This window comes from Gadus macrocephalus, chromosome 16, assembly GCF_031168955.1.
Source record: "Gadus macrocephalus chromosome 16, ASM3116895v1".
Lineage (NCBI taxonomy): Eukaryota > Metazoa > Chordata > Actinopteri > Gadiformes > Gadidae > Gadus > Gadus macrocephalus.
The window spans coordinates 8,864,227-8,887,911 of NC_082397.1; the positions used below are offsets into that span (position 1 = coordinate 8,864,227).

A 23,685-nucleotide genomic window follows, 5' to 3' on the forward strand; every position below is an offset into this window, starting at 1 on the left:
ATCGGCTGCCGTGCACGTGTCTCACTGCTGAGTGTCTGCCTGCATAACGCTCAGATACCCGAGTCTGAAGTAGGTCAGGACCCTGCTCAGTGGAGAGGACTCGTTTTCTCATTACGTCGCAGACAGAGGAAGAGTCTATTGAAAGAGCCCTGAAGGAGCTGGGTTCTCCAAGGGCCCCTATCTGTCTGTGGTGGTCAGCTCCTTTAGTGACAGGGTGTTGAAAGCTCAGAGAGGGCCGGGGGGGGTAGTTCTTGTAGGGGGGGGGGGAGTGTACTATAGTTTGAGCGATGGAAGAGGTTCCTAGCCGTACCATCCACAACGTATACAGTATGAGATAAACGCAAAGAGAACCTCGCGCACAGACAAACACAAATACTGATAGGGTCATATTTGTGTACAACTGTTGTTCCAAAGTTGTGTGAGGTGTGCATGGGCGTGTGTGGTGTTGATTTGTGGGAACTTCAGGGCCAAGTCTTCCATCGGGTTGTTCAGGAACTCAATCGCTACACTATTCTATGTTGGGTGTTTCATTTTTGTTTGGATTAACTGTTTTCTGGACTGTGTTTTAAAGTTAATAAAGTGGCCCTTCCGTGAATCAATCATCCTTTCATATCCATTCATATCCTATTATGAATGGTTTCTAGATTTGTAGTGCATCGTTACCTTTTAAGGTCAATGTCTTCAAATGATTCATTTTATTGTAACACTTATCTCAAAACTGCCAGTTTCCGAGGCAATCCCCCCCCCCACCTTCCCTACTGCTCCAAACCATGTTAAAGCTTGAGTTTGCTCCAGGAATTCTAAGTGTTATTTGAACCACCAGAAGCACTGCGCTAGCATCTGTGTAGCCTATATATGCACAGCATATTTGGCATCTGCCTGTTGCTTTTCATTGAAGGAATTTGACGCATCCATGGTGACACACAGCCTATGTCAATGTTAACTTACAAATATATAATCCTACACTTCAAAAATAGATACTGTTTATAGTGATTTTAATTAAGCAGATTGATATTCAGGGAACATTTTTGAAGAATTTGTGGAAAAAGTTAAAGTTGAGATTGATCCTTGTTAGATAATATACGTAAGAAAGTAACACATTTGTATTACGTAATACTTCACAGTGGCTCGCATGGTATTAGAAAATAACACATTTTTAATTCAAAAGATTGTTTGGGTTATCGGTGGGTGGAAATAAATATGTGGAAACCAGTACTGCTCTCTGCTGGAAGTTCAAAACACTACAGCAACTGAACAAAACTTTGTGTATACAAAAAATATATATATACAAAAGTTTGAATCACTGCGTGAATGTAACTTTCAGTTCCATTGTTAGGCCAACATTGGTACACAACAGCTCATGCCCATATTAATTGAATGATAAACCAAGATATAAAATAAGAATGTTATGTCATTACTACTTTTCTTATAATAAAAAAACGAATATTACTTTAATATATCCACATCCACAATAAACATTTACATTTTATTTACATTTATTTAAAGCGCCTTAATATTTATTATCAGTAGCGGTTCTGCTTTAGAGGAACTCCATTTCCCAGAGGTCTGTGCGCGATATGCGCGGCAGCGGAGGCGGGACCGAAACAGACGTTGCTCGGAGGAGCGCGCAGGACTTTTGTGTGAAACTCAGCGCCTCTAAACGGATTACTGAAGTGGGGATGCTGCAAACCTTGCCTAATATAACATGTTTAAACAATGCTTTGGTGGTCGTGGTCTTCTTCAAGCTAGGCAATGAAGAAGACCATAAAACCGAGGTCTGCCAAATCGGGGAGCAGCAAAAAGAAAGGTAATGCAAGACGCTTTCATGATGTGTGTGTGTGTGTTATGCTTCAGTTGTTGCTAACAAGCTAACAGGTGGAGATAACTCCTGATCCTGCTGTCACTGACAGGCATCATCCCGCAGACATAACCCTTTCATTCCGCAGATATAACCCCTTCATCCTGCAGACATAACCCCTTTATCATGCAGATATAACTCCAGTTGATCACTTTGAGTGTGTTTTGGGTGAGCCTTGTGTCTCTGTTTAACTTTTCTGACTGTGCTACTCATTGGTCTCAGTAGGAGAGACTCGATTCACGGACTAACTTAACGTAACTGGCTTTTATGTTTATATATATTGGATATACTTGATTAACATTTCGTAACACCTGCAATAGTTTACTCTGTTGAATAGTCGCTTGGGGTAGGGGGACATCCAGGACGTTGTTGATTTGAGTTGTTGATTTTGATCTTCATCAGTCGGTTAACTGTTTTATATGCTAAAGGATCTTTTGATAGGGTGAAATCTTTTACATCCATGGGTTATATGTGTTATAAGATAATTTGATTGGTTTATATCTAATACAATCATTGGTTATAGTATATACATGTTCTCTAAGTTGTATATGTTATAAGATAATTGACAGGGTTATATCTTATACAACCATGGGTTACATTTACATTTAGGGCATTTAGCAGACGCTTTTATCCAAAGCGACTTACAATAAGTACATTTGTCATAAGAAGTGCATCAATATATCGCTGTCGGTACAGAAAGGATGTTCATAGAACCAAGTGCAAGTACCACAATCGCTAGGCTAATCAATTCCCGTGTTACAGCCATGATAGCAGCAGTTGCTACACAGTTAAGTGCTCTAATACAATACAGTGCAATACAATACAATGGTGGCCAGAAGGGGGGGGGGGGGGGGGGTGGCTATGCAGTGTCGAGGTTGACTCTGAACAGGTGAGTCTTGAGTCTTTTTCGGAAGATAGTGAGCGACTCTGCGGTCCTGAGAGCGGCAGGGAGCTCGTTCCACCACCGAGGTCCCAAAACCGAGAAAAGTAATAGTATAGTTATAGTATAGGGTTATAGTATATATGTTGAATGTGTTGTTTACGTAATTTGTTGTATGATTATTTTACTCTTTGAAGACACTGTTTTAATGCAAACAATCAGCCCCCCTAACTGTTTCTTTGAGGCCTAAATAAAAGTTTTTTAGCTTTTTTTTTCTTAAGACTGATCGTTAAGTTATAGTAGGCTAATAATACAAACGTTTAATGCAAAATATCTGTGTTCCTTGTCATATTGTTGAATAATTACTTATTTTGAATATTAAAATGATGTGATCGCTATTCTACTACACACACACACACACACACACACACACACTCAGTCACTCAGTCACTCAGTCACTCAGACACACACACACACACACACACACACACACACACACACACACACACTAGGTATTCAATAGTAGTAAACCTGTACCATCATTCTGGTTCCCAGTCCCCAGTGATGTGTCCCCCGCGACCAGCCTCCCCCCGCTGGTGGAGGGCCATCTCAGGTGCTTCTTACGGGTGACCGTATCCAGGCTCGTATGGACCATACACAAGCCTCCGCAGGCCACCTTCGTCCGGCTGCGCTGGTGGGGGGAGTCCTCCAATGGGACCCAGTTCTGGCCCCGGGATGGATCGCAGGCTACACAGAAGACCGTCAAGACCACCACCCGGTTCCCCATTCGCTGTGGTCCCAAGCAGTTCATCTCGTATCTCAGTGGTATGTCTCCCGAAATTCAACATGAAGAGGAATTATCTGACTAAATATACTTCTGATCCGATATCATCATTTTTCTTGCTGTAAATAGCCATTGGCAATTCTGCACTATATTTAAAATATTGCCAGAATATGGACGTACTTACTTTGTCATTTGTCCACAGATATGGGCTCCTTGGTGCTGGAGGTTCTGACGAAGCTGGACCATCTGCCCATTGCCCGTGCTCAGGTGGCAGGTATCTCCCGTCTCTCGCTGTCACATTCCATCAGCGGCTTTTATACCCTGGTCTCCCCAACATCTGAAAAACTGGGGGAAGTACAGGTGGGTTTTCAAGGCCTCGGGCCTAGTTATCAAATATAAAGATAAAACATAGATACCACTGAAGGCATATCAGCCAATGAATCCCTTATTCTACTACTACAGGCTTAATGTCTTAGTAGGGATTCCCTTAGATGTTTGATATGATTTATGTTGTATGTGTGTGTATGGCGATTCGAATGCTTTGTTCAAGCGCAGAAATCCGACGCATCGGAATAGTTGTGGATCTAAACATCAGTTGCCGTTGTCTATTTTTCGCGAGATGCCGTGAGTCAGACGGCCACTATTGAAACAGTGTGGAGGACAGTTGTAGTTCGTATTGGGTGAGCAGACTCAGCCTACATCGCCGGGTCAATTCCGATGTTTCCACCTCAGGTGGCCCTCTCCCTGGAGCCCCTGACAGAGGCCTGCGACAGCAGCAGCTCCGTCCCCTCCATGGGCACCAGCAGCGGAGCACCTCGCCCGGGCAAGCTGCCCCCACCACAACCCCCTCAGCCCCCTACCGCCTCCCTCGGGGGCGCAGACACACCAAGGTCAATCTTTGTATTTTTTAAATTAAAGATGTGTCTCTTGACAGATTTGATCAGTGACGGCGGTAACTATCCATCCCAGCTAAATGCATGCTACGTTTTTCTCTTGTGTTTTTAGAGGGAAAGACCATCTGTATTTCCCAAGTGCCCAGCTAGACAAAGGAAAGGGGGAGTCGTTTGAGGGCCAGGTGCCAACGTTTGCTGGAGGGCCGCAAGCCCACAGCGACCAGCCCTCTACTGACCTCCTCTCAGGTGGGGGCTGCCGAGTCACAGCAGATTCACAAACCCTATCAAAAGAAATGATCAAACATTAAGGTTATGCTTGTTGATTTTTTTTTTTACCTTTTTTTTTTAAGTTATCTTGGAGCGTGGGAGCAAGCTCAGGAACGCCATGGTGAGGTCCGCCCTCCAGTGTGACCTGGATGTGGACACCGCTCTGAAGGACACACCTCTGCCTCTCCCCAGGGACAACGTCCTGCCGGCCTCCAAGTAAGCTGAAGAAGCACGTGATCCACAGCTTTAACGCCCATAGAGTGATTCAGATGTACAGTTTAATAGGGGGCAGGACAGTATCAGGACAGTATCAGGTTATGCCCAAGGCCCAAAGGTCCTGGGTTCCATCCAGGACCTTTGGGCCTGGATGCCCAGCCCCATACTATGGCTGGGCGATTAATCGAATTTTGATCGCGATTTCGATTTTAGCGTCAAACGATCACAAAACTAATATAATCCAGGGTTAGAGGGTTATTATTATTATTTATTTGTTTTTCATTAAATGTTTTATAGAAAGTACAAGTGCACTTTCTATCAAACATTGCAAGTTACAAGAGCTGGTTACACATTTGTACATTATTTTAGATTTGAACATTTTCTATTTGACCATTTTCCGTATTTTTTTTAAGGCAAAATTTCAAAATTCTCAGTTTACAAAGTGTATTTTGGAGAGACATGCTGAATAATTACAGCATGTTTCCATGCTCATAAATAGTCGTTTTAATATTGACCAAAATAATCGTGATTATGATTTTTTTCTGTAATCGAGCAGCCCTGACCCATACCTTGCTCCGCAGGAAACTCGATCTGAATGCAATGCAAGTCGTTCAGGAATAAAGCTTTACTCGGAGGACTAAAGACTAACATGCCCGTTGCTTGTCTAGGTTGTTGTCTCCTTCCTATGGTGGGTTCCTCCAGAACCTCCTCCAGGTTGAGGCCAGCCTCCAGCGCCCACCAAGAGCCCACCCAGACGAGCTCAGCCCCAGCTGTTCGGCTGACATCGAGAACCGGGCTGTGGATCTGCTACTCGGCCGGTAAACACACATCTTAGGGCAAATCGCTGCTTATGATTGGTGTATATTGGTGCATTATGTGCTTGGCATGTGACCTCACCTGGCACAGATTTCAGCCAATAAAAAACAAGTTGCCAATCAGAAACAGTTGCAACAACAGCAACTTTCCACCAGAGGCAGTGTTGTACCATGTGTTTATAGAGTGGCGAAGTCACGCCCCTTCCGGTAGGGCTCATGGGACCTATGAGATCGAAAAATATGAATGGGTGTCAATGGAGAGAAAATAATTATTTTCTGGTCCCGGTCTTTATATGCCCTGGATTACACATATGTTGTTTGTGGATTTAAAGGATAATTTTTCATGCAAAGAGTTCGACCGTTTATTGTGCAATTGTTCAGATAAAGGCTGTAGTGAAAACACAACGAGAAAGACTACACGGCTCGTATGTGACGTCACGCTCCCTGCGACTGGCGTGGAGAAGACCGACAATCTTCCCATCGGCATAACTGAAACTCTGCACGTGCCCCGACTTATAATGGTTTTCACCTCTTTCGATGCTTTTATCCTCCCCTTGGAAAAAGCGGTGAAGTGGGGCAGAGAGATCGCCATCTCTGTGCCGAGTTCCAAGGGCGGGTGTGGTGACGTATATCATATGCGTCGAGAGCAGCGAAGAGCTGTAGTTCACAAAGCGGCCTCACATAAAACCTAAAATTATCAAACTTCTTCACGAACATTTTTAGTTTTCTTTGCATGAAAAATTATCCTTTAAATCCACAAACAACATATGTGTAATCCAGGGCATATAAAGACTGGGACCAGAAAATAATTATTTTCTCTCCATTGACACCCATTCATATTTTTCGATCTCATAGGTCCCATGAGCCCTACCGGAAGGGGCGTGACTTCGCCACTCTATTGTGTGCCGACAGATTCATAAACAGAATACCATTTTTTTAATGTTATATATATATTTCAAATCCGTTTTTTTTAAAGATTAAACACATCTCAACCTGTCTGGGATGGCATGGTCTCTCCCCCTGAGTCTCCTCTGTCCGGGCACAGCAGTGTGTGTCTGGACAGCGAGCTCAATGACCCGCAGTATGACCAGAGCTTACTGGAGAACCTTTTCTACAAGACCCCTGTAAGTAGCCACATTGAAGAGCATCCGGACCACGACATGTTTCTGTCATATCGATATGTATCAGAATGGATAAAATAGGTCTTTCGCTTGGTAACCCGCAGATGTCGGACAGCCAACCTGAAGTGAAGGAGACGATGTCCCAAAGCCAAAGTCAGGAAATGTCCTCCACAGGACATAGAGAGAATCAACTCAGGTTTGCTTTTGCGTTCAGAACAAGATAATTTCTAATACTGTCGAGTTCAATTGAACATACCTGCGAAGGCTATAGTATCCATAGTTAATAATAAGTATGTTCTCACAGCAGAATGCACCACATTCATAGCTCTCTCCCCCCCCTTCCTCCAGGTCCCACCCCCCCGCAGACCCAGGGGAAGGGGACACCCAGGCTGGCGCGGCAGCAGACCAGCTGAAGGCACTGAGTCGGATCCGTCTGGCCAGAGTCACTCTCCACTCGCTCGCCCTCCCTTCGAGCCTCCCTCCTCCCTCCCCCAGGAAGACCACTAGAAAGGGGAGACCCCCTAGGCCACTAGTGACAAAGAGATGGTAGCCAAAGCATGTTTTGCATTCTTGAATTTTCACTGATACTAAGATGGTTTATTGTCGAGTATCAACAACCTGTTGGTTCCTTCCAGCTCGTACTGTGTGGAGTACACCTTCCCTGTGGCCCCTGTTTCCAGTCGCCATACCTGCAGTAACGCTCTGGTAGGGGAGGTGACCCGGGCGGTCTCGGCTAAAGTCTCCGGTGGAGGTAGGTCGCAGAACATACAGGGTTCACATGTCCCGATGAGTGATTAGTTTGGTGGGCTAACCCGTTCTGTTCCTCAGAGGTGACGTTTGAGCAGCGAACTGTGTTTCCCGTCTCCCTCGTCGGGGAAAACCTCAGACGGTACCGGGAAACGGAAGTCGTTTTTAACCTGTACTCTCGGAACAAAAGCCAGCAGAAGGTACGATCATCGCAGAGCTGGATGTCTCCACAACAACAGAGGATGTTAACGTTATCCACCCTCACGCACATCGCAAACGCGACGGAGAAGTCCTGATGGTGAATGTGTGGTCTGTTGTTGCAGCCTGTGCCGGTGGGTAAGGCTGTTTATCCACTGCGCTGCCTGTTGGAGCGCGAGCAGCTCAGCCAGTCCGTTGTGTTGCCCGTACAGAGAGCAGACGGGGCTGGAGAGTCCCAGGAGATCGGCCCACTCAAGGTGACTTTCAGGATGGAAGTAACATATTTATTGAACTGCACTGCCCTGAATCATTGACTATCTAGTTATGTGCACTTTAGCCTTTTTTCTTTTCTTACCGTAACCTTTCAACTACTTAACCATCTGGTTTGGAATGCTGATGTGATGCTAATGTTATGCAAATTGATAGTCTAAAAATCACAGATCGTTGTCTTATTCACAGGTGTCCCTGGACCTCGCTGCAGACAACAAAGGTTTCAGCTTCGCCAAAAGAGGACCCACCACGACGCCCAGGTCTCCTTCACATACTCAGGCCAGTCCCCGACGAGACCCCAGTCCACGACCAGACCCCAGTCCCCGACGAGACCCCAGCCCCAGAAGAGACCCCAGTCCCCGACGATACCCCAGCCCCAGACCCCCATCCCGAGCCCCCCTAGACCGGGGTCCGTCGCCGGCCGACCACGCAACAGAGACCTCAGTTAGGGCGGTCCATTGGGCCTCGACGGGACCCTATCACCGTCCAGGTCCACAGGAATCCCCCCGTGGAAGAGAGCAGTACCACGGGGAGGACGACGGGGAGACCCTGCTGCACGCCCTTCTCATGGTCCCCGATGGGAAGGAGTTTGTCTGTGGGCCCCTGCAGTCTCCAAACTTCTACCTGAACTGTCGGCTGTTTGGGTCGGACCAGACCGCCCGCTCTACGCTCAGCTGGGGACAGCGGAGTCCTGAGTTCAACTTTGTTCAGGTTAGCCCGATTGATTTGACCGGCTTCTTGTCGGATTTCACCACTCTCAGAACCTCGAAACCTCCTTCAAATAAAACAACCTCTCCATGGTCTGAAATAGTACGCTGTTAAAATGGGCAAAATTAATAATAATTAAAATAGTGATCGTTTGGATCAAATATCTCTTCAAGCAAGGGCATGGGAAGACATTGCGGGTAAAATGCTGAAAAATATTTTATTGCTAGCCGGCCGAGTTAATAGTTGGTTAAGAGTTGATAGAGTTCAGACAAGATTCTGCTTATGAGCCAGGGTTGTCAATCAAGTGGTCTTGCTTCTCCGTCCAACCTCTGAGTCCCCCCCGGTCCGTTCCCCAGGTGACCCCGGTGGCCCTGACCCCCATGCTGCTGGAGAGGATGAAGAACAACGTGATGGTGGTGGAGGTGTGGCAGAGGACCGGCTCCACGGAGCAAGACCGGGTCCTGGGACTGGTCAAGCTCCCCCTGCACCAGTTCTACATGTCCTTCAGGTGACTGCTGGGAAGACTGTGTCCCAGCATACGGTGGACCCAGCAGGGTTGTCTGTCTTAATTTGTGTTTTTGTTTCCAGAGACCCAAAGATATGCCGGCTGCTTCTCCAGGCGCAGTACCCTGTGCTGGGGGCGGACGGCTCCATGCCCGTCATCGACGTGTTCTCCGGGGGTACCAAGGGGAGCCTGAGGGTGATGCTGGCCATGGGCGGCTCGGAGCAGGTCCTGGCTCTCCAGCGCATGAGGGACGAAGAGGCCGGCCCTGCCTCTCATGTTCCCCGCCCTGTTCACCTACCGGAACACCAGCACCGCTCACAAGCCAGGGTCAGTGGGCTGGACGCAACCTACAGCCTGACCTTCTGATTGCTCTTCCTTTTGCTCGGATTCTGTTTATTTTGTTAATCGTCTCCCTCTTTTCCTTCTCTTACTTTCTTGGTGTATTTTCTTTTGTTTGCTCTTACTATTCTTTCTGCCAGGGATTTTTGTCCTTACGATCGACAACTGGTGCAGTACTTTTCAAACAACATTTAAAGGGCCCCTATGTTACCAGCAGATGTGTGTGTGTGTGTGTGTGTGATTAGCCATCAACTGATCATCATCAATCAAGCCATCCTACATCCTGGTGGACTCTCCCACTTGTGAAGTCACTAGAGGGTACAATCTAAAGTGGTGTTTTATGGCTAATCCCACTCACACCTGGTGATGACATAACGGTCATTCAAAGGTCACCAACATCCTCCAGTGTGTTTCATCTGAGTGTGCCCCGCTGTCGCAGGAGCAGGAGGCCATGATAGAGCATCTGTTTGCTGTGCGGGTGGAGAAGGTCCAGGGTCTCAGCCCGCTGGAGTCCACCGTCTGGGGGGAGGCCGACTGCTACATCCAGTACAGCTTCCCCTCCCAGGAGGGAGAGCCGGCCGCGCCTCTGGACCCCCAGCTCATCGAGAGCAGTAAGGCCCGTCCAATGGTGTTCTAATGATGAATGTGTAGGGACTCCTAAGGCTCTGCCCTTTACACCAGGGTCAGAGTCATAGTTTATTTTGTTTCCAAGTAAGGTTAACACGAATAAGGAAGTTGTCTTGAGGTTTAGTGCGTAACAGTAATAATATACACAGCACAGAAACATAAATATGAAATAGAAAGAAAAAAGTAAACCGCAAGAACTGGAAGTTATGAAACAAAAATATTGAATAGAAACATTTACCATTAAAAAAATAAATAATAATAATTTGTAAAATATAATGATAAAAATTGATTGTTAATGTTTAATTTTTTCAATAACTGTCTCAATAGTTGTTTATCTTTCCCACTCCTCCCCCCCCCCCTCCAGGTGTGGACCTGAAGCAGTTCCGGACCCCCACCTCGCTGTGCGTGCCGGACCCCCTGTTCGGCCACAGTGAGACCCACGTGCTGCTGTCCCCCGCGGGGACGCCGGTCCAGAGGCTGCTGCTCAGCGCCCTGTCCGGCCAGGGCCTGCCCGGCGGGGGGGGCGTCCAGTTTGAAGTGTGGTGCCGGTCAGTGCTCAGCCCAGGCCTACTGCCGCTCATCATTTATCTGCACTGACAGGACGCTCAGTTAAAGATAGATGAAAATCAATAATAACGCATGCAATAATCAGCATTTTTGTATTACTTTATACGCAATATGAGTATGTGTACAAATATATCTAAGAAAAAATATATATATACATCATAATAATAGCAATTTTTGTATAATAGTCAGTTTTACACTGAGAATTCAATGAAACTTAAAAATCCTTTTTCATTGGACCTTTTCTCTGAATCTGACGACCTGGTGACGACTGCCCTGTGTGTGTCAGATACTACTACCCCAACGTGCGTGAGCAGAGGGTGGCCCGGGGCCTGCTGCCCCTGTCCAAGCTGTGTGCCATGGTGACCCTGCAGGGACAGCGGCCGGCTGAGGCCCAGCTCTTCTCCCTGCCTCTGGTCCGGAGGGGCCACGGCCCTGCGGACCCCCTGCCCCAGCCCTCAGGTCCCCAGGCACTCACCACTCACACTGCCGTACACACGCTCACACACTAGAGGGCGCCACATGGGGGCTTTGTATTTTTTATTTAATTATTCTGGAAACTAGTACACACAGGTGTGGCACATCAACGTGAAATCACAGAAATGGCTTTCTTTATAAAACAACTTTACAAACACACCTTTTGGTCATAAATATAGGCATTTATTACACACACAGAAACAGACACACACACACACACACACACACACACACACACACACACACACACACACACACACACACACACACACACACACACACACACACACACACACACACACACACACACACAGTGCACGCGAGCTCGTCAACAATATCAAAAACACCAGTGCAAAGTGCAACATTATGCGTGTCAAAGTGGTGATGACGTTAACCCGATTCTCCATGTGTGCGGTGGTGCAGGTCTGCTGGATGTGTACGTCCAGTACAGACAGAGGCCTGTGAGGGCTGCAGGGCATGTAGGAGCAGGGATGGCCCGCGTGGTCACCCTGAACCTTCAGGTGCACAGAGCATCCGGCCTAAAGGCAGCTGCAAGGTACAGCACCCCCTACCTGTACACATGTGGTACTGCATCCCAATCATTATTCGGATTCCACCGTTTTTTTTTTTTTTTGTGTTGTTGGTAATGTCTCTGCTCCGTTGAGAAGCTTGAGCTATCCTCGCTTACGGGTCCCTAAAAAAGAGAAATTAAAATATATAATTTTTAGACCTTAATGCAAAGGGAGACGGTACTGCTAACAAACGTGTTGTTTATTTCCCCCTATCATAACTCCATCATATATCATAACAAAGTAAACCAAGTCTCTGCATTGTGTAACCATCCCCCCCCCTAACCGACACAGGGCGCTGGCGGAGCAGGACGAGAGGTTCCGGTACTTCGCCGACGTGGGGCCCAACTGCTACGTGACGGCCCAGCTCTCCTTCCTGCCCGACGGGGACGGCCGCAGCACGCGCGTGGTGGCCCGGTCCTTCTGCCCAGAGTTCGAGCACCACGCCGAGGTGCCCTGCGACCTGGACCTCCAGAGGAGCACCGGGGAGACGCGCAGCCTGGCCGAGGTGCTGGAGCAGGCCTCGGCCCGGTTCACCCTCTGGCACAGGGACAGCCCTAAAGGTGAGCGCCGCCGCCCCGGTCGTGGCTAGCTGTGGGCCTAGCTTGGCGCTTCCTGTTGCCGTAGTGTACCCGTAGGCGGACGTTTGGAATCATGAGCCCGGATTATTCAAATGGATGAGTTAACTGAAGAAGATTTCTCTGATCTCAAATGATTTATTCTTCCTGGTGTTTTTACATTTGAATATAAAAGTGTATTTATCTGTTGTTTTGATTTTCTTAGGGCCGACCACACCTAAATCTAAAGATAGGCTTCTGGGAACGGTGAAAATTCCGCTGAGTCATCTCCTCCTCAAGAAAACAGGTATGTCTTCCCTGAGTGTTGTCTTCCCTCTGCCCTGTCTTCCCTCTGCCCTTCCTGCTGTGAACCGGCCTCTCCTCTCCTCTCCAGGTATATCCGGTTGGTTTGGCGTTCAGCCTCCTCGCCCCTCCTCCCCCCCCGTTGGCCCCCAGGGCCCGGTGGGCGGGCTGGAGGTCTCCCTCGGCTTCGCCCATCACTCGGACCGGGCACGGGTCCTGGCCGCCGCCCGGGCTCTGGGCTGGGACCTCGGGCCGCGGGGCGACGACGACGCCGGCGACGACGACGAAGACGAGGACGAGGACGAGGACGTGAGCACGGGAAGCCTGTCTCTGAGCGTCTCCACGCCCAGAGCGTGGCTCCCCGTCCACTGTCTGCTCCTGGCGGGAGAGGAGACCCTGCAGCGCTCCACCTACTGCTACCTGCGGTACCAGCTGTACGACCGGGAGGCCTTCTGCTCCCCGCTGAGACACCCCGCCCTGGAGGAGGGGGGGCAGCGGCGAGGCCTAGCTACCCTGAGCTTTCAGGGCGGCGGGGCGGTGAGGCTCGGGCGCTGCCGGCCCCTGCTCTGGTACCTCCGCGAGGAGAGGCTGGAGCTCCAGCTGTGGGTGGCCTTCGGGAAGCACAAGGCCCGGAGGCCCCACGACACGGACCGGCTGGTGGGGTCCGCCTTCGTGGATCTGTCCCCTCTCGCCGCGGGCCCCTGGCACAACCAGAACCTCAGTGGTGGGGATCCTTTTGCAGACGATGCTCTTAGAGAGTTTAGAGTTTACTTGTTTAGCACAAAAGACAACGTCTGTGCAAGGCGGGAGCGAAGCCTACGTAGGCTTGTACAGAGTCCTGTGGCCGTGTCATGATATCTTGATTAAAGGACTAAAGGAGTTTAGTTGTAGTGCTCATGAGGATGTAATATCTAATGGTTCTTTTGTTGGGTTGGTTCCCACAGGGGTCTACCCGCTCTTCAGGCACTCCGCCTCCGATCTGAGCGGGGCTGCGCTCAGGGTGCACATCGCCATGACGACAGGCTCTCTCCCCGGGGAGGCCCCCGCCCTCGTCGTCATCGACGACGAAGCCGACGTCGACAGCCAGGAAGAGCTCCTTCAGGAACTGGAAGAAGAGGAAGTGGAGGCGGACCCAGGGCCATCCTCCACTAGCCAATCACACGCTCCGTCCAGCGAGGGGACCAATCCCTGTGCAGGCGATGAACTGGCGGCCTCGCAGCAGACGGGGGTGGACGCCACAGAGGACTCGTTCCCCGTCACCGTCACCGTGGACCGCGCCATGCACCTCAGTCTGAAAGGTGAACCTCGGCCCCTTTGGGTTGCTGGGGGTGTCTCGTTAGCTCGGCCTCCTATCACCTTGTTGGAACAGGCTCTCATAGATGCCTGTGAACGGAACAAAGGAAACAGCCTTACAAGCCTGGTGGTGCTAAATGTAGACATATCTTACTTTTGGTCTTAACTTACATTTTAGCTAAAGATTCCCTATTGCCAGCCGCCAATTTAAAGTCACCTATTTAAATTTCTGCAAATTATAAGACAGGTTATTTTGTAAGTGGAGCTCTGTATGGGCCAGCTAGTATGTTTCCTTATCCCTGCTGTCAACGTGGTATATAAGTATGTATACTTACCCCCCCCCCCCCCCCCCCCCCCGGCAGGCTGTCCCAAGGCAGAGCCCCGGGGGTCCCTGCCCTCCTGCAGTGTGTCCTACCTCACCGCCGACGGCCCCCTGCCCGTCTCCACGCCCCTCATCGCCGACAGCAGCTGCCCTGTGTGGGAGCACCACCACGAGTGCAGGTAGGGTTGGTGCACGGCGGGGGGGGGGGCTTTGAGTAGCGGTGTTGATATTGGGGGTCGGAGGGGGGGTGTTCAACTCCCAGCCGAACATTTCTGGGTTTCATCCATAATGTCCGCTGCTGAACCCCCAACAACCTGCCTAATAATGAGCAGTGTATTAGGTTTTGTAGAAACGCTCTGCTACGTGACTAAATAGAACTACAGAGGACATCTCGTGAACGCGTTGTGCATTGTCTGACAGGCTATCGAAGCAGCTGCTGGTGGACCCATTGCAGTCCCTGGTCTTCAAAGTCTGGCACAAAGGAGGTAGGCTACGGGGGCTTTGAGGGGACAACCTTCACCCTGGGTGTCTGTGGTCCTCAGCGTGGTGGTGATGATGATGATGATGATGATGGTGGTGATAGTGGTGGTGGTGGTGGTTGTGATGATGATGACTGTGATGATGATGACTGTGATGATGATGATGATGATGGTTAGGATGATGTAGATGATGATGGTGATGCTGATGGTGGTGATGATGAGGATGATTATGGCTGATGACGATGGTGGTGATGATAGTGATGGTGGTGGTGATGATGATGATGATGGTGGTGATGATGGTGGTGGCGGTGATGATGATGATGATGATGGTGGTGATGATAGTGATGGTGATGATGATGATGGTGGTGATGATAGTGATGGTGATGATGATGATGGTGGTGATGATGATGATGATGGTGGTGATGATAGTGATGGTGATGGTGGTGATGATGATGATGGTGGTAATGATAGTGATGGTGGTAATGATAGTGGTGGTGGTGATGATGATGATGATGATGGTGGTGGCAGAGATGATGATGATGGTGGTGATGATGATGATGATGGTGGTGGCAGAGATGATGATGATGGTGGTGATGATGATGATGAAGACTGTGATGATGGTGGTAATGATGGTGATGGTTATGGTGGTGATGGTGATGATATTGGTTGTGGTGGTGATAATGGTGGTGGTGGTGATGATATTGGTTGTGGTGGTGATAATGGTGGTGATAATGGTGGTGGTGGTGATGGTTGTGGTGGTGGTGATGATGATGATGGTTAGGATGATGAAGATGATGATGGTGGTGATGATGATGATGGTTGTGGTGGTGGTGGTGGTGGTGGGGATGATGGAGGGGATGATGATAGTGATAGTGATGATGAAGATGATGATGATGGTAAGGGGGTGATGATGATAGTGGTGGTGATGCTGATGATGATGATGATGGTGATGATGGTGGTGATGATGATAGTGATAGTGTTGATGAGGATGATGATGATGTTGATTGAGATGATGGTGATGGTGGTGATGATGATAGTGGTGGTGATGCTGATGATGATGATGACGATGGTGGTGATGAGGATGCTGACGATGCTGGTGCGTTCTGTGGTCCTCAGACATGGAGAGGGTGCTCGGGTTCGCCTCGGTCGACCTGTCCCCCCTGCTGTCGGGCTTCCAGGCGGTGTGCGGCTGGTACAACATCACCGACTTCAGCGGCCAGTGCCAGGGTCAGCTCAAGGTGTCCGTCTCGCCGCTGAAGGGCGTGCAGGGGCTCCGGGGCCAGCGGCAGCCGCTGGTGGACCAGGCCTCCAACCACCCCTCGGTGAGGGCAGAGCCGGGTCGTCCAGCCTGTCTGGAGGCTGGGGGGGCTCAGAGGTCTTATATTGTAGGGCACTCTAAAAGGCCTTGTCATTCTGTCTGGGTAAACGGACTAAAGCAATGCTGTAGCCACACTAATACCTGATGCACATTACAACCATTATAGGGCGAAGTGGTTTGATCAACGTTACCCATAATGCACTGCCAGGTGCCTAGTAATTCTCTACTGTATTACAATTATTTATTTTGTATGTATTTATTTATTCTTAATTTCAGTGTCAGACAGATTGAGCGAGATCTTCCTTTCCAATGTGCAGAGATTACAAAATAATTAATTATATATAGACATAAAACATACAATTATATGATATGAGGTGCACAAAAACTCGCTGGGGTCTTTATAAGCTCTGCTGACTTGAGGAACATGCAGTGAAAATCAGCCAAGAGCAGGTCTGATCTACGGATGCTCGGGTTTGATTGTTACGCGATACAAGGCAGTAGTTTGCTTAAAAGCGCTTTGTATGTAAATATACACAAATGTGGAGCACATCTGATGGGAAGAGAAGGCCAGACAAGTTTCCTTTAGTCCATTGATAGGCATCGACTCTAGTATATCTGACAGCAGGTAGGAGACAGCATCTAGAGACTGGTAGGGGCTGAATGCCATTGAGACATCAAAATAATCCAGCTCTGAGAAAAAATAAAACAATACACATGGGACCACCTTTTTGCCTATGGTGAAAGCCTATTAAAATGAAAAAGCTCTTCTCTCTACCACGTAGTTGACGTTGGAATCGATGATAGCAATACAAAATATAGTAGTAGTCATTAAACATTGTATAGAAGGTGTATTATAGGCCTGAGACCTGATATAACCCTGAGCTCACTTGCATGTGTGTATTTGGTTAAGGGCTTCAGCCCAGTCTACAGCTCACATTGGGCATCTGTTTGGACGTGTGGTAATTGATAGGAATGCTGTGTTTTAAGAATGGCCAGAAGTCAGTGTCTGTGGTCTGACGCTGACTGTGTTGTTCCCTCAGGCCTTGTTCCAGGGCCTTCCTCTGGGCTACCAGACCTCTGCCACATACAGCAGCTTCCCTGCTCACCTCAGCCGCTTCCCGGAGCAGAAAATCTCCTCCCCGGAGCGGACAGAACAGTTCTTCTCCCAGAGGTAGACCCCACCAAGACCAGACTAAACCACATAAACAAACTGGTTTCACTTTGAACTAAAATTGGTTTGTGGGGTTGGTTTAAGGATCTGGGGCAGAGAAGTCTCACAAATCAGACTTAATTATGTCTTCCAATCATGTCGCTTAGGGCAGGGTTCTGAAGATGCACGTTACATAAAATGGCTCTTTACTGGAAATATCCTAACCTGCCGAACCACAACAAACTGATGATGTGATATGGCTGACCCTTATGGTCAGATCAAGAAGAGGTCTGATAACTAAAACGATAGCATCTTCTTCCCATTGTTGTATCACTCCTTGGCCGAAAGCAAACAAAAAGTCAGCCAGCACTGGTCAAATCAACTCCTCCCGTAGCAGGGGGGAGGTCGAGCGATAACATCCTGTCCGGACTCATCCTCCTTGGAAAAAGTGTCTGTAAAGGTTGAACATCCAACCCGTGTACTAGACTACTGTAGAAATACATTTGTTATCTTCTGAACCTTCCATGTGAGCAAAGACCTCAAGCAGGGATTAAAACCACAAAGCATTTATATTCTAGAACTAAATAAAGTTAGTTAACCGGTAAACTATTTATTTCATTTCTCCTTGGCTAATGACATTAATATGGCATCTACATGCTTTACCTGTCTATTTATAAACTATTTTCCATAGTTCCACAATGATTTTAATCACTGGAGGGATAATTAAAAAAAATATATATTGTTTTCCTTTGAGGAAGTGATCCGAACGTTCTGTTCTGTATCAGAACATACAGAACTGGTTTCCCAACACCTATCCTCCAATCCTAGGAAAGGCCTGCCGGGCGCATTCCAAATATGTTTTCATCGAGCCTCACCCTCTAATACGTATGAATGGAGCTTTGTGTTACTAGGGGTGGGATTCTCGCTAGAACGATTCTGTCTCGATGCAGATGTTGTTTTTTGCCTGCTGCAACATTCTGTTCGCCAGAGAGGGATAATTTTTGTAATTTTAAAATTATTGAATTTATCTTCAGTGTGTATTGGCCAATCTGATTTGTCTTGACACGATTGCGATTCAGCCTACGCATAGCATGCACGCAAACTCACAGCCAGACACAAGAACTCCTTCTAATTCAAGAGCAGCTTTTCCTTTAATGACATAGAAAAGAAAGATTAGAAATAAAATAAAACTGAAACCTATTTTTTGCATGCTTCCGTATTGTGTTATAATGCAAGCTGCATTGATTATTGCATTGTTCATAGAAAGTCATATTTGTGACAAAAGCTTTCTCTCTTATGAAATATTAGATAAGTTAATTCATCTGTTGATGTCTTTAATGATCATCACTAGGGCTGGGTATCACGGCCAAGTTCCTGAATCGATTCGATTTCGATTCTGAAGGCTTTAAATCGATTAATCACGATTCGATTCGATTCGATTCGATTCGATTTGATTCAATCCGAATCGGTTCCATCTGCTCCTAGATTGAATGATAATTTTCTTAAGTTGTAAGGAAATATTCTTTATAGGCTATCATCATTAATTCATCACTAAAATCATTAATTGTGACTAAAATCTTGTAGTTGTGACTGTTAATTAACATCCTTAGCAAGATTTTACATTCTATTCAACGTGATGGCCTGCCTAATTCAATATATTAATGAAATTATCTCCATGCAACACACTGCAAAAGACATGTTTTTATTTTGTAGGCTCCATTAATGACAATCCAGGCAACTATAAACAAAACTGCCTCCATCTTCCTAAAAGATATAAATATAACCATTGTAAAGATTATACCATTTAAGATAAAATATTCAATTATTATAAAACTCCGTAAATTCATATTTTTTCAACATATTTACTAAAAAAATAAATAAAAAAAAAATCGATCTCATGCCCTGTGAATCGATAGCGTGAAATTTAAACGAAATCGATCCAAAATCGATTAAATCGATTTTTTTACCCAGGCCTAATCATCACAAAAGTAGGAAGGAATCGACAATCGCTTCAGAATCTAATCGTTGGCCTCATAATCGGAATCAAATCGAATCGTTGACCTCATAATCGGAATCGAATCAAATCGTGAGGTGCCAAGAGACTCCCACCCCTATGTGTTACTAATGGACCTGCTCCTGATGATCGTCCGCAGGCCCGGGGAGGTGGACCGCCACGGGGAGCACATGGACAACGTCCGGCTCTTCCACCAGAGCCTGCAGGAGCAGGTGGCCGGCGACGCCCATCCCTCCAGCTCCATCCTCTTCTCAGCCCTGCGGTAAACGTCCTCCTGAATGTCACCTGGTAGAAAGACATTGAAGTCAGAGGCGCTTGGTGATGCCCGAGTGAGTGAGGAACTTTTTCACGTTTCTTTGTGTCATTGTTTTCAGGAAGAACCTGAGCGAGCTGGACGACATGCAGAAGTACTTCAGCCACAAGCTGTCGACCCCCGGCTTCCCACCCGCCTGTGAGCACGCCCGGCCCCCCTCCCGGCCCCCCTCCCAGCCTCAAGAGGAGGGGCACCCAGAGACCAGCAGCCATCAGCTGCTTCTCAAGTCCAGCCAGCTAGTGGGAGAGGTCAACCATATCCTCTCTGGTGAGTTCTGAGTTTCCCTCCAGCAAACAAGTCTGTTTATGTTGTTCTGTGTGTGTGTGTGTGGGTGCGTTTGCATGTGTTTGTGTGTGTGCTTCTGACGTATAATGACAAGGAAGTCTGTCCTTAAAATCAAGTGGTTATGCAAGTGCTTACAGGTATGGTATGCTCTATATTGATGGAGTGTACAAAGGAGTTGTTCCGTTAGCAGGTATTCGTTGAGCATACGCGTTCACCCTTAAATAACATGTAGTGAATACATTAAGTCAGGGGTTGAGTCTTGTTTCAAGTTATCTACAGGTAGGCTGTGGGTGTTATGGTATCAAACCTGTTGTTTCACTATCAGAACCATAGAGGAGAGTGCAGCCCCTACACTACCTGATGTCAAAGAAGCGCTAGACGAACAGAAAAGTATCTCAACGCCACACCGCTTCCATCCTATCCAGGTTTGCAGGGACCGCGGCCGGAAACGATGACCTCTGAGCCCCAGGGCCGTGCCTCGTCACCTCCGGCCCCAGGGGACTGCTCCCTGGTGGGCCCCTCGGGAACCTCCCCAGAGAGAGCCCCCCATGCACCCCTCCAGAGAGCTGCAGAACCACCCCAGCCCGACGACGACTCTCCCCAGGAGGAGGAGCTTCACGGGCACGCCACAGTCCTGTCTGAGGAGGAAGACGACGAGGACTATGGAGCAGGTGGCCGAAAGGAGGAAGAAGCAGGTGGCGGCCGTGAAGAAGAAGATGAGGATGATAACAGCGAGGGGGACTACGACGAGATGGTGGTGGAGCCCAGACCTCTGAACGAGGTGACCTCTTTGACGGACAGGACCAGCCCCTGGACCAGCGTCTTCTCCGGCTGTGACCTCAGTTCAACGGAGAGCCTGGAGGATCCAGAGGAGGGCGGTGACCGCGGCTTCCCAGACCCGGCCCACGCTGGGGTGGTCAGGAGACTGTGGGGACCCGGGGCAGAAGGGCCGAACCTCCCGGGAACACGTGGGGACACTAGTGGGACCGTACTGGAGGAAGGGCACCACTGTGAGTGTGACCACTCTACCGGACCGCAGAGTGACGCCTCGAACTCTGAGGGGGAGGAGGTGGAGAGGACGCTGCAGGCGTCAGGTGAGGAAGAGGAGGTAGAGCCGGCGGTGATGAACCAGGCTGGTCAGGGGTCAGTGGACGAGCCTGACAATGAACCTTTGACCCCTCAACACACAGAAGAGCAGCCATCACCAGCGTATCCTTGCTCAGTCTTCAGTGTGTGGTTTAAGGCCCAATCCCATTTCTACCCCTTACCTCTTCCCCTTACCCCTCCCCCTTGTTTTGAAAGGGGTAAGGGTAAGGGGTAGAAATGGGATTGGGCCATAACACTGCAGAGTTTATTTGTCTTTCATTGAATACAGCGTCTATATGGGAGGACTCAACTCGGATTAACGTTTTCTTGATTGATCCTCGGGAGGGGGGGCTCGTTGAAACTCCATGATTTCCTTAACGCTCCAGTGTAAGCTCTGCCGGTCGAGGTGAGATCCCGAACTTCTTCCTCTCGTCCAATCACCTGGAGGCCTCCATGAGGGCCCTCCGGCTGGCCCCGGCCTTCTCCAGGCCCCCGTCTAACCCGGTGAGTGAGTACCCGTCCACACCTCGCCGGCTCGCTTCCAGAGCCCCGACCTCCAGTCAGACGACTATTGCCCGTCTTATTGGATATGTAACGGCTTCAGAAACACGTGGGGACGTCTCAGACCAGGGCAGTTGCCCGTTTGTTTGCATTATGGGTGGGGGAAGAACCGGTTCACTTAAGAATCCTGATTCTATCTTCTGTGTAAATGCACTGCCTTTGTGTGTTTACATTTTTGCAGTCAGTTGGTATATATTTTTTTCATACTTGCTGTACTCTGCTTTCATGGTATAAATGTCCACGCCATCTTTCTTGGCGCACACTGGAGTAGATCCTGAAACTAGCAACCCTTATGTACTTAATCAAGAATGGATTTTTGAATCGTCATTCGGTTTCGGTTATTGGAGGTCTCCGTTAGATTCTAAATTGAGTTCCGGGATGATAAAGCCCGGACCCTCCTCCCCCTGAGCGAGGTCAGCTCATCACAAGCCCCTCTGAACCTACTGGTCCCCCTGGCTTCCTGGTGGGTCCGTGCCCTCATAGGAATGATGACGCCTCATCCCTCAGTGTAACTCAAGCCGCATTCTGAGCAGTGGTAACATTCCACACGGCCATTACGCAACCACCGTCGCTGCCAGGTACGGTAAAGGTTCACTGATGCCTTACTCGCTCTCCCGCCTATCGCTCTGACATGCCGACAATGTTGACTGCTGTCTGTGTACCGTTACACTACAATACCAATGAGGAAAGGGAGTGTGTGGCCTTGTATCCTATCCTATGGTCCCATTATGTTTTACATCGGTCAGTACCACGGGTCCTTTTCGGTCAGCTGTCTGACTGACCTTTAACCGTTTTTTACCCCAGCAATCACGATGAGGACGGTGTAAGCCTCTGGGGAATAGGCTAAAACCAACACTGATGTGTTGTTTGCGAGGGCCCATGTTTTGGGGCCTGAGGGCCCATGTTCTGGGGGGGAGGGCCCATGTTTTGGTTAGGAGATCCCACGTCTTGGGGCCTGAGGGCCGATGATCCGGAGCTTCCCCTGAAGACTTCCTCTCCCTTGCACTTCCCTCCCTTGTCATTGTTGACATTGTCTGAATGCACCACGGACTGTCTTCCCGGGTTCAACCCGAAGCCTTCCCAAAAGTGATTCAGCAGGGACCACAGAGTGTCTTGTCCCCTCGCCTTCAGAGGCCTCATTCATATGCAGATCTCTGTTTAAAGAGACGGTGACACACGGGCAGCCCTGCCAGCTCCTCCAGAACAGGAAGGGCCCTGCCGTGGGAGCGACCAACACGTGTGTCCTGGTTTCGCTGCTGCCCCGCTGCTGCCCGTTGTCTGGGCAACCCCGCTGCAGACAACCGAGGGAATGCGCCGCTTGCGTCACTCTGCCACAAAAGGCTCCAATATCAGAAGGTGGCATGTGAAGATATAGCCGCGGGCTGGTGAGAAGTGGGCGGGGCCTGGGTGAGAGCTGACTGAGCCGGTTCCAGCTGGAGCCTTGTTGTTGTGGGGCTGCACTCTGTGTGCTGCAGTGCCTCCGGGGGGACATGCATGCTTATCTCACTTGTTTGTGCAGCAAAAGGCCACACAACATAAAGCAAGTTCATAAGCAGGTCTCTGTTTGTTTTTTTGAAGTATGCTTCTCAAGTAGGCTTTAGAAGTAAAATCGTCTAACATGCTTAAACTATATATTTTTAAAGTATCAATGGCCAGAGATTGAATGCTTAAATTGTTTTGATTAAACCCCTTGGTTCCTAGGGTCCTGGCTCCGCAGCCCGAGGTCTGAGGCCCCCCAGACGAGCCCCCCGACCCAGGCCAACCCTCCCAGCCGGTTCCATGACGGCACCAGAGGCCGCAAGGATAGCTCGCATATTCGCTGCTCATTTTAGTGAAGACCAGTAGCCTATTTGCTCTTTCGGGAGAAGTTTACAGACGTGTATATATATATAATTATATATATATGAAATCATGTACATTGTATGTAATATTTGAACTTTTATAAATAAATCTGTTAATGTGGACAATGGAAAGCTTTTTTGAGTGCCTTTTTAATCTGGATTCACAGACGGTTTTCTGTGTAAGGTATACATTACGCTACCTTGGGGAATGTTGGATGAACTGGTTTTGCATCAGATTTTCATTATCAAGTGTACAGCCTTGTGCCGGGAACAAACGGAGTGTGGTAACTTCAGTCAGGCCATACCCATCGCAAGAGACCAACAA

At 48.6% G+C, this 23,685-nt stretch overlaps 1 protein-coding gene across 3 annotated transcripts; it reads left to right on the top strand.

Moving 5' to 3' along the window:
- The first annotated feature begins 1,603 nt into the window (after positions 1–1,603).
- Positions 1,604–23,491, top strand: c2cd3 (C2 domain containing 3 centriole elongation regulator). 3 transcript variants are annotated; one of them, XM_060074166.1, is made up of 33 exons: positions 1,604–1,807; positions 3,294–3,563; positions 3,725–3,882; positions 4,255–4,412; positions 4,528–4,661; positions 4,766–4,898; positions 5,567–5,716; positions 6,690–6,837; positions 6,939–7,030; positions 7,183–7,380; positions 7,470–7,585; positions 7,663–7,781; positions 7,905–8,036; positions 8,239–8,760; positions 9,114–9,265; positions 9,346–9,589; positions 10,041–10,212; positions 10,593–10,776; positions 11,082–11,254; positions 11,693–11,825; positions 12,133–12,401; positions 12,622–12,702; positions 12,790–13,422; positions 13,643–13,996; positions 14,354–14,492; positions 14,734–14,798; positions 15,909–16,114; positions 17,151–17,281; positions 19,414–19,536; positions 19,649–19,854; positions 20,298–21,081; positions 21,345–21,462; positions 23,221–23,491. In XM_060074166.1, the coding sequence occupies exons 1-33, from the start codon at positions 1,753–1,755 to the stop codon at positions 23,362–23,364; spliced, it is 6,696 nt and encodes a 2,231-aa protein (XP_059930149.1). In that variant the 5' UTR covers positions 1,604–1,752; the 3' UTR covers positions 23,365–23,491. The 3 variants fall into 3 exon arrangements, with proteins under 3 accessions (XP_059930149.1, XP_059930151.1, XP_059930150.1); XM_060074168.1 differs by having other exon boundaries at positions 10,047–10,212; XM_060074167.1 differs by having other exon boundaries at positions 1,605–1,807; positions 21,351–21,462.
- The last annotated feature ends 194 nt before the right edge of the window (positions 23,492–23,685 follow it).

What these genes read in the sequence shown, in the direction of transcription:
- c2cd3 (XM_060074166.1), top strand. Translation starts at nt 1,753, where the DNA reads ATGAAGAAGACCATAAAACCGAGGTCTGCCAAATCGGGGAGCAGCAAA. An exon ending in AAAAACTGGGGGAAGTACAG is followed by an intron (nt 3,883 to 4,254) that starts GTGGGTTTTCAA and finishes TTTCCACCTCAG; the next exon opens with GTGGCCCTCTCCCTGGAGCC. An exon ending in AGGAGATCGGCCCACTCAAG is followed by an intron (nt 8,037 to 8,238) that starts GTGACTTTCAGG and finishes TCTTATTCACAG; the next exon opens with GTGTCCCTGGACCTCGCTGC.